The 15,590-nt window shown below is 40.9% G+C and overlaps 1 protein-coding gene across 5 annotated transcripts in view; it reads right to left on the bottom strand.

The window, feature by feature from the left end:
* The window catches only part of LOC146644282 (CMP-N-acetylneuraminate-beta-galactosamide-alpha-2,3-sialyltransferase 1-like), a 101,981-nt gene that overhangs the window by 39,693 nt on the left and 46,698 nt on the right, over positions 1 to 15,590 (bottom strand). For 3 of the 5 annotated variants that reach the window (XM_085396204.1, XM_085396206.1, XM_085396202.1), the window contains 2 exons: positions 9,610 to 10,294; positions 5,352 to 5,545 (listed from right to left, as the gene is read on the bottom strand). In XM_085396204.1, coding sequence (XP_085252330.1) covers positions 5,352 to 5,545; positions 9,610 to 9,900 — 485 coding nt within the window. In that variant the 5' untranslated portion in view covers positions 9,901 to 10,294. Of the gene's footprint in view, positions 1 to 5,351; positions 5,546 to 9,609; positions 10,295 to 13,737; positions 13,864 to 15,590 lie in introns of those variants that run through there. The other 2 variants (XM_085396203.1, XM_085396207.1) reach the window with 2 other exon arrangements.

Raw genomic sequence — 15,590 nt, 5'->3', positions numbered from 1 at the left:
AATTATGAAATGAAAGAACAAAGACAAAATTAAAAATGATAAAACATCTGGCACATTTAACCAGGTTCCTGGGCCGACTTTGATTTGTTGTACCAGCAAAGTAAAAATTATTTTAGGGGCATAACCAGGAATGATGACCTAAATATTAGAAATCTTTCACTGCCTTAATATTCTACCTCTATATCTATAGATCTATCTCTAAATATAGAGATGAGTTTAAAGAATGCCAGATTCTCACATTCCAAGAATACACACTGAGAACAAGACCTCATAGAGTCAATGGTGCACTCAGCCCTGAGCAGACTTCTTTCAGTATTATCTCTAAATTAAATGGGAAGCATATTTTGGCTACAGTGTTTTCTAATCATTTTACTGCACGACTTTCTGCTCTATTTGAGTTTGTCGTAGCAGTAATTAGCTGGAAAGAATATATTCATACGATATAGGGAAATAAGTATAGTTAATATTTTAATATTATTTTGAACTTATGAAATATCTAAGAAGTAGAGTTTATTATTGAAATATACATGTTGCTTCAGTGTTGGGATGTAGGCATGCCTGATGTTCTTTATGGTAGTCATAACAACAACCAGCCACTTGAAAGGCAAAGTAGCTAAGCTTCAGTTAGCAATCATTATTATTGATGCCAGCTGCCAGCAAACTTTCTTCTTCTACAACTAATAGACTGGTTATAAATGATGGATGAAACTACAGTGTGGGCTTCAAAGCAGAAGCCTTCTTGTTAGAGTGCAAAATTTAAACCCTGTCTGATATATTGACCTTGATATTTAGCTACTTGCTGATCTATTGGTGTCTGCAATTATAACAAGCGATAAATGGGATTTTAAAAAGTAAAAAAGAGAAGGGAGAAACACCCTTCAACCATGTAATCTGGGCTGATATTACACATTTTGTCCACCGGGGGCACTCTGCAACTTGGCATCACACATGTTTGGAAACGCACAAACAAGGAACTGGGCCCTGTTTCAGGAAGCCGGTTTAGTGGAAAAACTGAGTAAGTATACCCTGAGTTAACGAAAACTCTGGGTTTTCGGTTTCACAAAGCGAGTTCAGATGAAGCCTGAGTGAGTCACTATGACGACACACTCCGTGAAGCTAACCTGCCCCCTAGCAGGTTTACTACAACTAACCCTGACTGTCTCCGCCCCTTTGTCGGAAACCTGACAGTAGGAAGTGTCAGACATGGCGTGTCCCTTCCTTGAAGAGCCAGTAGATCGTGAAGCCCAAATTCTCCGCAGAGCTCTCCGCCGGGAGAGAGTGATTAGAGCGCGTTTGGACATTTTATCATTTCCTGATGATTGTCTGTGCGAACGTTACCGTTTCTCAGCACAATCTATAATTTATTTGAATAACATCCTCAGGCCATATATTACGCATGTGACACATCGCGGACATGCTCTCAGTTCTGTACATATTATTTGTATTGCACTTCGGTTTTTTGCAAACGGGAGCTTTCTGTATAATATTGGTGACGCTGAGCACGTTTCCAAGGCTACCGTCTGTCGGGCAGTCAGGAATGTTACAGTTGCACTGAAACGTCTCCTGTACACGTTTGTGGTGTTCCCCGGTCATAGACCCACAAGATTCATCAAAGAGGGATGCCACAAAATTGCAGGTATCAGGATGACCAAAACTTAATTTATGATGTGGTGATACTTGAACTACTACTTAAATTTTACATTTATTTTCAGGGTTCCCAGGCGTGATTGGCTGTACAGATGGCACTCACATTCCAATCATTGCTCCTTCAGTAAATGAAGGAGACTATGTGAACAGGAAGTCTTTCCACAGCATTAATGTACAGGTACATAGTTCCCTGTAGCATTTCAAACTAACAAATTATTTCATCATAGTAATGGATGCTAATTTGTGTTCTCTGCACTGTGAAGATCATATGTGATGCTGCCAACATTATCACAAATGTGGAAGCCAAGTGGCCAGGCTCTGTCCATGACTCACAAATATTCCGTGAATGTACACTGAGCACAAAATTTGGACATGGTGAGTTGAAAATACTTTAAAATATATAAAGACCAATTGCTTCAGGGACATTTGAACTGAAGTGTATCCTTCTGTCTTAGGAGAGTTCACTGGCTACTTGCTTGGTGATAGGGGGTATCCATGTTTACCCTATTTGCTTACCCCTTACTCTGACCCTGAACCGGGCCCACAGCAGCGATATAATCTGGCTAATTGCAGGACAAGAGCCAGAGTTGAAATGACTATCGGAATGCTTAAGGCCCGGTTCCAGTGCCTGCAAAGACTCAGGGTCACCCCAGAAAGGGCATGTGACATTATTGTGGCATGTGTGATTCTTCACAACATTGCCACAATTAGAGGAGAACACTGTCCTTCTGAACCAAACAGCAGTGATCCAAACCATGAACATCCTGACCCTCCCACGGACATACAAGATGGAAGAGCAGTCAGAGACACAATATGTCACAATCATTTCTTTTGACCCATCACCTCAACATGTTGAAAGAAGAATAAACAGATTTTTTGTTCAACTGGCTTTATTGGTCGCCTGTGTTTCCTGTACACAAAGTATTAAAAGATGTAAACCTCATAAAGTGTCTCTGTTGCTTCCTCCTCTGTAACAGCTGTCAATGTTTCTTCATTATTTTCCTGTAGTAAAGAAATAAACAACATTGCTGTTCTACTGTAAACTCATATAATCTGTGGAGTATTACTCACAACTGCATGTTGGTCTGGCTCAACAGGAGGCTGCACCAGATGCAGTACACCATCACCATCAACTGATAGAATATGAGGTTTATACAGGTCACTTATAACTTACAAGGGACCAAATGGCAATTAACAAACATACCAATCACCTTACACTTCATTGTCATTATGCTCTCAAAGACAACCAAGACTGAGGGAAGGCAAAATCAGTAGGAAAATAACTTCACTACAAAATAATCCATTATGGTAAAGAGTTTATCAAATGAATGAGTAGCACTGCAAAGGTGACTGTGAAGAAAGGATGTATGCACATCATGTATTATTTTGAATTTACCCCCTATGTAGGCACTTGTGTCTTGCGGGGTTATTGACTCAGAGGATGTCCCCACAGAGATGCCTTCGGCCACAGGGCGCCCACTGTTTTGGCTGAGGGCCAACTGCTCAGCCTCTGTGAGTGGTGGTGGTGGAGGACCCCCACCTGTTTTTCAGGCCTCCGCTTTTTTTCTGTTGGCTATAACGGGTCACATTTGAGCATACAGAGTAAGCAAATATGTACTTGTAATGTGCTCAGATAATTTCAATAAGTGCTTACAGACAGAAAATTAATGTAGCCTCTAACTGCAATTGATTTACATCGGACAAACAGACCAAGCACTATGGCTCATAATACAATTACACCTTACCTGTTTGGACTATATTTTTATATTTCATTTTTACTTGCTGCCAGGAACGTTTGGGGCCTGTTGGGTTGCACCTGCGCTCACATCACGTCACAAAATAAAATGTATGAAATAAAAAATAAAATAAAATATAATAAAATAACGTGTTAAATGGGTGGAAATCCCTAGATCAATGTTTAAATTAACACTCACGCATTGACTCTGTCGGCTATGTTTTGCCATGCATGCTCACTTTCTTTTGCAGCTGTCGCTGTGTTACTTTTTTCCGCGGAATTTGCATGTTATCGGCATATGCTGCCATCAGAATTTCGGCCTCAAGCGCTGTAAAATTACATTGACCGCGCCTTCTTTCCCTCCGTCTCCATGGTGACTCACTTAATCTGTGCTCCACTGATCAGGGCTTTATGTATCCTCGTCCGCGCGCTTCACTTGGGGTTAAAGCAACTCCGCGTTGACTGAACTACTTGTTATCAGCCTTTCTGAAACCGAATATTCCGAGTTGGACAGTTCGGGGTTACTCAACCCTGCGTATCGTTTTTCACTCTGAGTTTTCTAAACTGGCTTCCTGAAACAGGGCCCTGATCCTAGCAGAGTCAGGGAGAACGTAAACAAGTACTCCACAACTTCTTGTGACAATAAAATACCTTTATTCTGCACCCCCATATTTCTATTCTTAACTAAAAAAAAAACAATAAAAATACAAATAATTTCACATAAAAATATTTAGAATGTCTGTTTATGTTTTTGACAGCTGAAAGATTTTTAAAGCACCAAATATCTGTATCATTTCATATATAAGACAACACATTTTATCGTTCTAAAATATAAGTGGTGATCTCAGTAAAATAGTAAATGGCAACAGAACCTAAATAAATCCAAAAGAAATGTAAGCAAGTTATTCATTTTTCAAATTTACACTAGTCTGTAGTTAGTAAGCTACTGCATCTACTGCGGCTGTTTAAAGCTGTGCTCATCTTTACTTTCCCTGCACTGCCTGTAAGCACACCTCCTCACACACCACATATCATATATGGAGTGGTGCTGACAAAAGACAGATGGAGCAAAATAATATTAATCTAGTCAATATTAATCAAATGTTCTCTAACCACGAGTGCAATAAAAGCAAATATTTCCTTGAACATAATGAAAGGGAGTGAAAGAGAGAGCTAGAAGCGTCATCATCTGAGCTCTTCAGTTACGTCGGAATACTTAACCACAGTTTGCAAATAAATCAAAAACTACCGTAAAAATGAGAAGAAAAGCTTTTGGTATCGCAGGTATGAAAAACCTCCAAGCTACTGAACCTTCAAAATGACCTTCCTCCGTGGTATGTTAGCTCTCTTACTCCAAGATAAAGCATGGCACACTTAAAGGCAGAGCAAGAAAGAACTGTATCAGTCGCACATATCGACCTGTCCCAGATACCCAGTGTTTTTAGTCAGGAGTGGAGCCAGTAGGCAGTAGGCCATATTATTAGTCAGATAATTCCAGGGTAGAGACATCCAGCTCAGTTCAACCATGGTGGGCTGTGATGCTGGGCCTCCACAGAGGGTAAAGCTGCTATTGTACCAGGCTGTAATTATACTTTTTAATGTTGTTTGGTTGGGAATTTTACATGGAAGTCTTGCTTTTGGAATCATCCTCATGTGCCCATTAGGGGAACTGCAATTTTTGACATTTGTGTGGCAGTTTTCAGCTCAGAGGTTGCCGCTTGCTTTTCTTTCTTCTTGTTTTTTTGTAATTCTGATGTCTAACGACAGGCTGCACTGGCAGCTACCTTGCCCTCGTGTGATGCTTTCATAACATGAACTGACTTGTGAAGCTTGAAAAATTAAATTCAACTCTTAAATTCACTCTGCCCAAGCAGAGTGAAGCAACAGATCCACAATTCAATTTTCACAGTGCAGAGTAAATAGAAGTGAGAGCTTCAAAATCAAACCTCTGATTGACGTGTTTACTGACCTTATGATGAAATCACTAGAGTCGATGAGGCCACCGTAATGGGACCCCTTCAGGTTCCCGGAGTTCCCCACGACGGCGCAAGTCCTGCAGCGCTCGGGACCGGCATCCATGTAAAGCACCTCATCGGGGATGACTTGGAACAGCTCCTCCACCACTTCGTTGAAGTTGGCCGGCTGCCTCTCTGACTGCAACCACTGGTGACAGAGCACATGCAGGCCTCAGAGACAGACACACAGCTCCAGGGCCACTTTAAGTAGAAGTGATTGAACAAGGGCAGTGGAGCTCAAGACACCGAGCACATTTCTGAAAGAACCTGAGGGGCGGCTTAGCTCCGTCTGCGGGGGCTCTTTTGGCCCTGCTTTCTTCTGGCAGCTTTGAACTCGGAGAGTCAGCAAATAAGCGCAGGAATGTGCGTGTGCTGTCTGCTGAATGGATACAGGACATTCTACATCAATCTAATTTTAAAGCATGGCTTTGGATACATGTGGTTCAAAATTTTCATTCAGCCTTTTCTATCATATTTAAACAACTGGGCAATAAGGTTTTAGGTGGACAGCAGGCAAGTTTAGAATATGCAGCAATTGATGCAGGAATTACATTTAGCTGTGTAACATGTAAATTGTGACAGCTCCTTGGAGAAAAGTGCTCAGATGCACCTTATGGTCATGCCCTTGCCTTGGAGCAGAGCAGGCCACACCATCTGGCCGGGCAACCGTTGATATGTGATGCTTGCCTCATCAAGCTTCCTGTGAGAAGCACTTTCTGGAATGAATAGTGACAGGAGGCAACCTTGCAGTAATTTGCCTATTCCTGCCTCTAATTGGACATGGTGTGAGGTGAATGTGGGAATACTGGATGCCTTCCACACAAAGGTAGGATCATTTCTGTGAATAGCTCTTTCTGATTTAGAGAGCTGCAGTTTAATGATGACATATAGAGAAAGTAAACTATATATTGGGCTGGTACATAAGTACTTATGTAGATGGGGCAAGGGATCCATAAAACACTAAGCGCCATGGTATCCAGCGACCGTGGATTCCTTTTTATGTTTGCTGCGTTTTATGTTCCCCACACGCGACAGGCCAAATGTAGGGGGCGTGACATCCATTAAGCTTTTTTTCCGGTGGAGAGAAAATGGAGGTTGATATGGGGGAAATCTCAGTAAATAACAGTAAAAAAAAAAGTGGATTTCCTGTCACTCTGCATCCAAGGGCTTCTACTCTCAGGGGGCCATTTAGTCAGTGATGCCCAGCAATCTGTAGAATAAGGAGGGGATGTTTTTCTCATTATCATTTAATATTTTAATATGGCATTATTAGTTCATTAGAAGTATATAACCAGCTTTGCATTAAGCATAAATTGAAGTTTTTGATCTTACATTATTCTTTGCATTACAGTGATGGTGATAACTTTAGTTTGATCTTTTCTTACAGGTACCAGAATAATAACATGATTTTCCATTGCAGATGTAACCATGATCATTCCATACACATTGCAGTTTGTTGCTTATTCTAGAGTTGTGCTCAAGGTAATTAAAGGTTAAAAGCTACAGCCAGCGCGAGTCTGGCTGATCTATGGAGGGCAAAGGCTTTGAGCTTGGAAGGCCGCACGCGCTTACACAGCACTTATAAGATGTTATTCTTGGTGATTTTGTGCTTAGTCATGTTTTAATATGTTTTAAGTAGAAGTAGCTGATCCAGCAATATTCATTTAATATTATATACTTGATTTAGAGCAATACACACTGATGGTCTTAACAAATGAAAGAGTCCTTGTAGCTGCCATGTTGTGTCTTAGCAGGGTACAGACGGTTCCAGGAGACGGGGGCAGTCAGCGTCTGCCCTCGGGAAGGAGACAATGTTATTCTTTGTGTTAAATAAAATTGTCAACATTGATTGTATTACACCTGTCACTACGCATGAGGGGGCGTTCTAATACCCTGATTTCATAAAACTATGGTGATGTGTTTTTTGAGATGAGATCTGAGACTGTCTGCATACAGTGTCCATCTCCCACGTGTGTGATCATTAAATCATCGTTTGACTCAACCCGACCGGACCAGTATTGTTATTGTGGGTTTTTCCTCTGGTGTCCATCCCCAATATTTTTGAACCATAACAAATCACACAGGTGACAAAATCCATCTTGGAAGAGGCAGAGATAACAATTCCTCTGCTGACTGCCATGTCAAGTCATGGTGCTCATGTCAAAACAAATACATTATGTTTAGTCTGACACTAGACAGTTGCCAGATGGAGACTTCAGTGACTTGAAAAGACTGGGATGCACTGAGTTTTCACTGTTACAGTAATAGTAAGATTAAACAGAGACTTTTATGCTTTGTCTCATTTCCTCTCACGCATATATGTTACAGCGTTGGATGCTCATCTTAAGTGTGGCCAAGATTTCAAATGAGGTTGATTTTTTCAATTCTTATCTCCATATGATGTCAGTAGAAAAGGATTTACAAAAAATAGTAAAACATGTTCTGCTGTTTAGAGTAGGGCAGCCCATTCAGAGGAAAGTTGTCACGAAGCATTAGCCAAACCTTTTCTGAAAGAAATGAGGTCCTGCACCTCACACTTTTTGTCACTTGCAGTGATGAAAATGTTATAATTTTGGTGAAATATTAGTCAAGTTAGTGAACTTCAAATGTTTGTGATTTGGGAACAGAGCCATGTGAGATAGTTGCGTTCCTTGTGGTTTGTTATTACAAGGAAACAGACATACAGTGTTACCGATGTTTTTGTTAACTTTCTAGCAACAAAGTCACTAAAGTAAAGCTTTCTGAAAGCTCTTGTAAAAGTTTACTGCTAAACTAGTTTTATGACTGTTTAATTGCCTACAGCAGGGGTGTTAAACATAAGGCCCGGTGGCCAGAAACGGCCCGGTTTGAGCTCAAATCTGACCCACTGGATGGGTTTGGAAAATGTGAAATATTTTTTAATATGTTTTACAACATTTACTGATAATTAAGTTATAACCTTTAATACCACACCAAAGTATTTACATTAACGATAAACAATTCTGCTATTTTTTTAACTACTGACTATAAAAATTGTTTTTTTTTAAATGGGTATGGCTAAAAAAATAAGAAACAAGGGACTTTCTGTGAATTAGCAGAAACTGTTTCATATTTACCGGACAGTGAGAGCAATGAGCTACCAGAACTTTGCAATTTAAGTCCAAAGAGTCATGTTGGCAAATTTCCTTTCATTTACCTCAGCAACATTTCTTTATCATGTAGAAAAACTGACATGTACTGTTAAAAATTTAACTTCTTTTCCTTATAATAAGATATCTACATGTATATTTAACCTTCTTTACACTGACTTCACTGGTCCCGGTGTCCTGCAGGGGAATCAAAATTTGATTCCCCTGCGTCGGGAGCATGTGTTGGGCTCTCCAAATCACAAACAAACAGGATCTCACATTCTTGATTTTTAGTTCCCAAACACTTCTTATAATGACTTATTACTCCTGAAACTTTGGAAGTTTTAGCTCTTTAAACAGTAAAGTTACAGGAGGATACAAATAATTATCAGGCAAAATGTCCTTGGTTTGTTGAAATAATCCCATTGAATACCACGTGAGAACAATAAATGTATGATTTTCTGTTGTAACGCTCAACAATGCAATGCAACAACACTCATTTTTCACTTTTTTACAAAACTAAAACATCACTACATTCACGTCTACTTGACTGTAATGGAGGCGGAGTAAACTGGATCCGCCTCCCTGCTCAGCGAACGCTCCCGACGCAGGGGAAACAAATTTTGTCGGGGACACCATCCTCGGTACAACATCGGCTCACTTAAGTGGCCCAACACTAAGGCCTACAATGGAGTTTGACAACCCTGGCCTAAAGTGTGATGGAGACAGATTCCAGTGAGTGAACAGTTAAAGCATCTTTTACACTTTCAAGTCATGTATGGAAAATGTCTCTCGTTATCTACAGATTCTCTGGGAGAGAATTTCCATATTCTCCATCTTGCTTGTTAAATATGAACAAATTGTGCGTGGGAGTTTGCTTCACAACTTGATCCTGGTAAGGACTTGTTGGATTTGAAACAATCAATGTGGCAAACACAAATGTGTCGTGGGAGCATTACAGCAGTGTGTAAACTCTGTTCTTTATTCATGATCTTTCCTTTTCAGCACCTCACCTTCTCTCGAATGCTGAATGTGCTTTTTTATTACCAATCTTGTGTAGAAACAGCATTGCAAATTCCCCCCACACACATCCCCTGAATCTTACCTGCCACCACTTAAAGGTTTCATCCGAGAGGGCACTGTTCTCTCTGGTCATCAGAGGGTGGATGGACTGATTAAAGCGTTCGGCGAACCACGGGTCATCCTCCAGCTCTGCTATGCACTGACGACAGGCACACAGCCCTTTGGAGAAGAAGTTGTCCGACAGGCGAAATGCGTACTTAAAGAAGTAGAGTGAAGGGTCCCGGAAGGTATAGCTGAACAGGAAAGTTGTAAATGTAATCACACAAAAAAGGAGAGCAAAAGTCCTGATTTTCCTGACTTTGAGCAGAGGCATGTTGTCGATAGTCAAATTCCGCTTGTGGGAAACTCCGAGAGCGCAACAGAAAAAAGCAGCATCACGATAAATCTAGAGTCCAAAAGGTATGAGAAAAGAGCAAGCCCATTGACCACATGGTACAGGTGACTCAGATGTGTCAAAACACGGCGTCAAAATGACTTGCGATTATTTTTCAGACAACTCGGGGTTTCAGTCAAAAACGTCCTTAATTAAATCCATCAATGTGACTTCTTTGCAGATTCCTTTCAAATCAAAGGAAGATAAATCTGCTGTGTGGTTCTTCCAGCCTGGTGGTCCCAGGTTTATGAGTGTAAATCCGATTTACTGACTGCTCTGATGTTGACTCTTTGAGGTCAGTGACTGTTGTGTCATCCATTGTTTAATAATCCACCTAGAAGGCAAATAAAAGGACATTGTGTAACATCGACTTCTTGAATTCCCCCAGCTCACTGACAAACCACTTAAGCGTAGGGTTAGATTGCATTTTATGCTAAGAAAGCCTAGAATCACAGATTACAACATGTTACCCTTAAAATCAAGGTTTTTTTCCACCATTCTGGCCTTACACAAATGGATATCATAGGATATCCATTTGTGTGTCAAATAGGAGAATTCCATACATAGGTTTACAGGCAAACCTAATACTAACCCAAATCCTAACCACCTGCGGTCTCAAGGCTGGAGCCGAACAAACACACCCTGATAACGACTGTGTTTAGTCTGTTCTTCCCATTCCATGCAAGGCCACCTGGATTGGCTGGAAGACTGTTTACTTAGCCTAGCAGGGTGAAGGACACTGTCTCTGCCGAACTCTGGACACGCACACACATACATCTTATAAATCTTATTCCCTTCCGATGCTGACGGTGGATCAAGGAGACCAGCGCACAGGCTGCAGGCCCGGATGTACTGTCTCAATCGGCTGTCTCTCACCTTTACCCATCCCTGTTGCTTGTCATGTGTTTCTTTGGTGCATTAAGAGTTTTTTTCATGTGCTATGTGCAGAGGTGTTTTTTTCTGTTCTCAAACTGATCTCCCTATTGGAGCTCAGTCTGGGGGGAGTTATTTTTTTCTCTTTCCTCATGTGGTGCATTTTTCCATTGTTATACCTCTCTGACCTGTCTTCCCCATGTGATGTTTTGTGTAATGTACGTATGGTCAGAGGGTAAGATGGCGCCGCCATTGCGTGCAATAGGTCGGCAGCCTTATGAAATTTCCCCTTGTGGGACTAATAAAGGTATATCAAATCAAATCAAACACATTGCCAGAAAGCTGGTGGCTCAGTACACATCACAACACACATTCTTCAAAGCTGGCTTCTTGTAATTTCACAGCACTAACAGTTCCAAGAGGAGACTGTACTGCAGTACAATTTGCAAGACTGTGAAAAATGTTTTCTTTATTGTTCTGTTGTTGCCAAATTACACAGGATGCATCAAAGTCTTTTAGCTCTTAAAAAAGACCATCATCAAAAACCATAAATGTCTTCAGCAAAATCATATCAGCTTTTCTGGAATGAAACAGGAAGCAACCGTAATCCCCTTTTTCATCCCCCCACTCCCCTGTGGCATACATAAAAAGACAGACTGAACATAGAAATCATTGACTAACTGGAGAATAACTACTTTTTGGTTGTAAAACTCCAGTACGAACAGTCACGCTGCTGTTTTCATCCATGTTTCTTTGCAGACATTAGTATTGCAGTTTTGCACTTGCCATCAGCCACATTAATTAGGAATATCAACAATGAACTAGCTAGCTACCTAGCAACCTGGCCGGTTGGCCAGTCAGCTGGTAAAACACGAGAAACACGAGACAGGAAAACCTGGAGTCTGCTAGTTAGCATCGGGGAAACATTTAGATAAAAAACAACTACCCTGCTACTTCCAAAGGTGGGTTACCAACAGCAAGACCTGCTTGTCGGTACTACCATGCACTACCGGATACTACCATGCGAGTGGCAACATCAAGGGTTAAAGCAGGATTAAAAATAATTCTTAGACTTCAAAATGCACAACCTAAAATCAGGGGCAACTGCCATCATTTATATACCGTCTTTGAGACCAGAGCATAGCTAGTTAGTTGGGATAAGCTGACAGATACCACTTTGGTGATATTTACTCATCTCAACAATCCCATTTTGATGTCAAAAAGGCATCAAGGTACAGATGCATGGGGACAAGTGTTCGGTTGGCCCTAGCTAATTGGATTTGGTGTTAAATCTTCTTTTTCTTTTATAATTAGACACATTCACATTCATTCGTCTAGGCAAAATAAGAATATTCCCTTCGGAGGGTAGATTTATGGTGAAACTTCACTTTTAAGGAGACAGCAGATCAGCACATCATTACATCATTGTTACAACATTAGTGGTTATTTGCTTCTCCAGCTAGTTTGGCCTCTTCCTTTAGCTCTGACCACACTTTCAGGTCATGAGTCCACTGTGATGGTTGCAGCAGCTAACGTCTGGATTAACTTGCTTATTTCATGCCCACAAGAAGTGGGCAACTTGCTGTCACGGAGTTGACCAAGAACACCTCCGAATATCAAAGTATTCTAGAGTCAAATGTGAGGTTATCTGTCTGGCAGCTAAAGCTTGGCCAAAATTGCCTCGTGCAATAAGACAATGATCCCAAGGACAGGAGCAAATCTACAACAGAATGGCTGAAAACAGAATCCAGGTGTTAATCCAAGCAAACCTGATCAGGACCATTAGAAAGCCCTACATAACAAACATCTCAAAGAACTGAAGTAACGCAAAAAAGAGTGGGACAAAATTCCACAACAATTTGAAAGACTAATAAAGTCATGCGGAAAATGATTAACTTAGTGCTGCTGAAGGTTGTTTTACAAACTACTAAATCATAGAGTGTATTTGGTTTTTCACAGGACTGCTTAGAATCCCGTGAAATGTTCTGTTTTGCATGGCTGTATAATGTATGGTTTCAAAACTAGTGGTTGAACAGAATAAAAATCTGAAAGTCTTTTTTTTTTTTTCCAGAAGGATCAGAAGGGCTTCCCACTGTCCACAGGCCTCTAGGCCAGGGGTCTCGAACTCCAGGCCTTGAGTGCTGGTGTCCTGCAGGTTTTAGATGTGTCCTTGTCCTCCAACACAGCTGATTCAAATGGCTAAATTACCTCCCCAACATGGCTTGAAGTTCTCCAGAGGCCAGTTTTAGATAACCACAGGATGATATCTAAAACCTGCAGGACACCGGCACTCAAGGCCTGGAGTTGCCTACCCCTGCTTTGGGCCAATACCCAGAATACACACTGGATAATCCACAAATCCCAGCAAAATCAAGACCAAAAAACCCCTAAAAAGCAAACACAAAGAAGAATTTGACCACGGTAATTATTTAGAGAAACTGTGATATAATATGACAAGCCCTGTGTTAAAATTCAAATACATTTACAGCATGACATGTAGTGTCAGTGAAAGCGTACTCAAACTGCTCCATGAGGGGTGTCTGCTAAAAATAGTTGGGAAGCAATAGTAAAAACCACGTTCAACCTACTACGGAGCCTATAGAGTTATTCAGAAACACACTGCTGATAAAATTTCCAGAATATCATTAAGTATTTTTTGGAACGTGGCTTTTCTTGACGCACAAAGCAGGCAGACCTCCTGGGGTTTCATTTCCAACATGAAAAGGCCACCTCTGCCTTTATCCAGGGCCCGGGCTTCATTGTGATGTGCAGTGGTGTTTAGGATTCCACAAATACCTCTATATTTAGGTAACAGCAGATTCACACTGGTGATAAAATGCATTCATTGCAATGCAGGTCAAAAAAGACATCAGAAAAATGAACCCTAGAAAACATGCAACCTACCCTTTGCTCTTAACAATTTCAGAGCAAGCCTGCCATATAGAAGATCTGTGGGAAACTCCATTACAACGAGAGAAAGGCTGCAGGTCTTTCCTGATTAGAAATTGATCAGGTCATTCAAATTCCACCCTGGAGGGAAGCAAAGAGGATTGGGTTTAAGACTGCCTGAAAAAGACTACACAGCGACACAGCTTGCCTGTTGATTTCATTCTCGCTATCGGAGCAGGAAAACAAACTGTACAGGCATTTATCTGCTGCACTGACACAGACCAATGCACAGGCAGGCTTAGAAGTGATCCCGTCTGCTGTTTGAGAGTCAGTAACTCACGGCGCAACACACATTTGCATAGAGCCCAAGGTTGGTTATTGTCAAAGGCAGCGAGTTTGACAAGGATACCTGGGGACACGTCTAATGGACATATCAATGAAGAGGCCTACTTCTATAAAACAAGCTGTTGACTCCACTCAGTTTGAAGCTCTTTGGCATTAAGGGTGCAGGTAGATGGGAGAGTGAGCAGAATTTATTCTCAAACAGGTGGCGCCTCCCTGCTTTTGACAACACACAGACTGTCATCTCGCTCCTCTGACCTTGTCCGACTGAAGGCTGGCAACCCTGCGTTGATCAAAGATTGCCAAGCTGAGACAGCAAAGCGTCTGTTCACACTTCACAGACTCCAGGGGGGTTTAGGGAGAGAGAGGGAGGGAGAACGAGATGGGGTGGCAAACAGTAAAGGGGGGGGAAGTGCACCCCCCCCCTAATCTTCAGTTCTGAGAAGTCATCAACTTTGCAGGGTGTAGTTACAGTAAAGTGTTTTCAGTTTGTGTTCTGTGGAAATAGTTTTTTCTCTCCAGCTTACCTCTGCCACAATTTTAGAAATCAAAATTCTGCAGTTTTTGAACTCCTTTGTATTATATAGTTGAGAAAGGTATCTGCTGAGCTGTGAACTTGCTGAGTTAAACCAAGCCTCTTAGTTGGAGTTAACTCTCAGAAGTGCTGCAACCACTGTTTCAATGTCATTTTTACATAAAAATAATAATATACTTGCAATGTGGCACACTGCCAGACTGAGTGAATGGGTAATCTTTTCATGTAGGATGGAAAAATCTCCCCCCTTGTGTTGCAGAACAAGAAAAGTCTTCATTCATGGGACACTTTATAAAACTAAATGCCTGATTGTGTCAAATTTAAATAAGTAATCCTAATTTACAGCAACATTGTCTAGTCAACAAAACATCCATCCAGCCATCATTTTTCACAACATAAAATAATGTGTGTTTGATTGCACACGATCTGATATCCCTCTGTTGGTGTCGTTCCTGCATCATGTTGGTCCTGGATCAATATTGCATCACATTGTCAGCTTTTAGTTAGCCAAGAGGTGACATAATGCTGTAAAATGCTGTCACAAGGAGACTAACATGTGTAACCTAAATTTAATAACCTAAAAATCTTCAACCTTACCACTTGTTGTAGAATATTTTTGTATAAACAAAGGTATTCTTTCCCCTCCATGTCCCAAAGCTATAGCATCACAGCGATGTGTCTGGTAAGCTGCCATGCTGATCAAATACAAATTAACTCCTTACAGTTCCTGTTAGATCTATCATCACCCACTGATTTCTGGATTTTATAGCAAAAGGCATAGCCGTTCTTTGAAACCAGGAACTGCTAACTAGTGAAACCAGTGATCATTAACGATATCAGTAATCATTCATCAATGTTACCCCAACTTTAAAAAAAATATAGTGATATCCAAGTCCCAGCCTGACTGCAAACTAAAAGTCAAACCCAAACCCACCTGATTCTAGTAATGCTTCAATATTAAAAATATCAGTTGTTTTAACTTAAATATGAA

This window comes from Rhamphochromis longiceps, linkage group LG22, assembly GCF_057381845.1.
Source record: "Rhamphochromis longiceps isolate RC_006_pf linkage group LG22, R_longiceps_female_GT1.1, whole genome shotgun sequence".
In the NCBI taxonomy this organism is placed as follows: domain Eukaryota; kingdom Metazoa; phylum Chordata; class Actinopteri; order Cichliformes; family Cichlidae; genus Rhamphochromis; species Rhamphochromis longiceps.
Note: the sequence above shows the minus strand (reverse complement) of the source record. Positions and strands in the feature narration are given on the sequence as shown.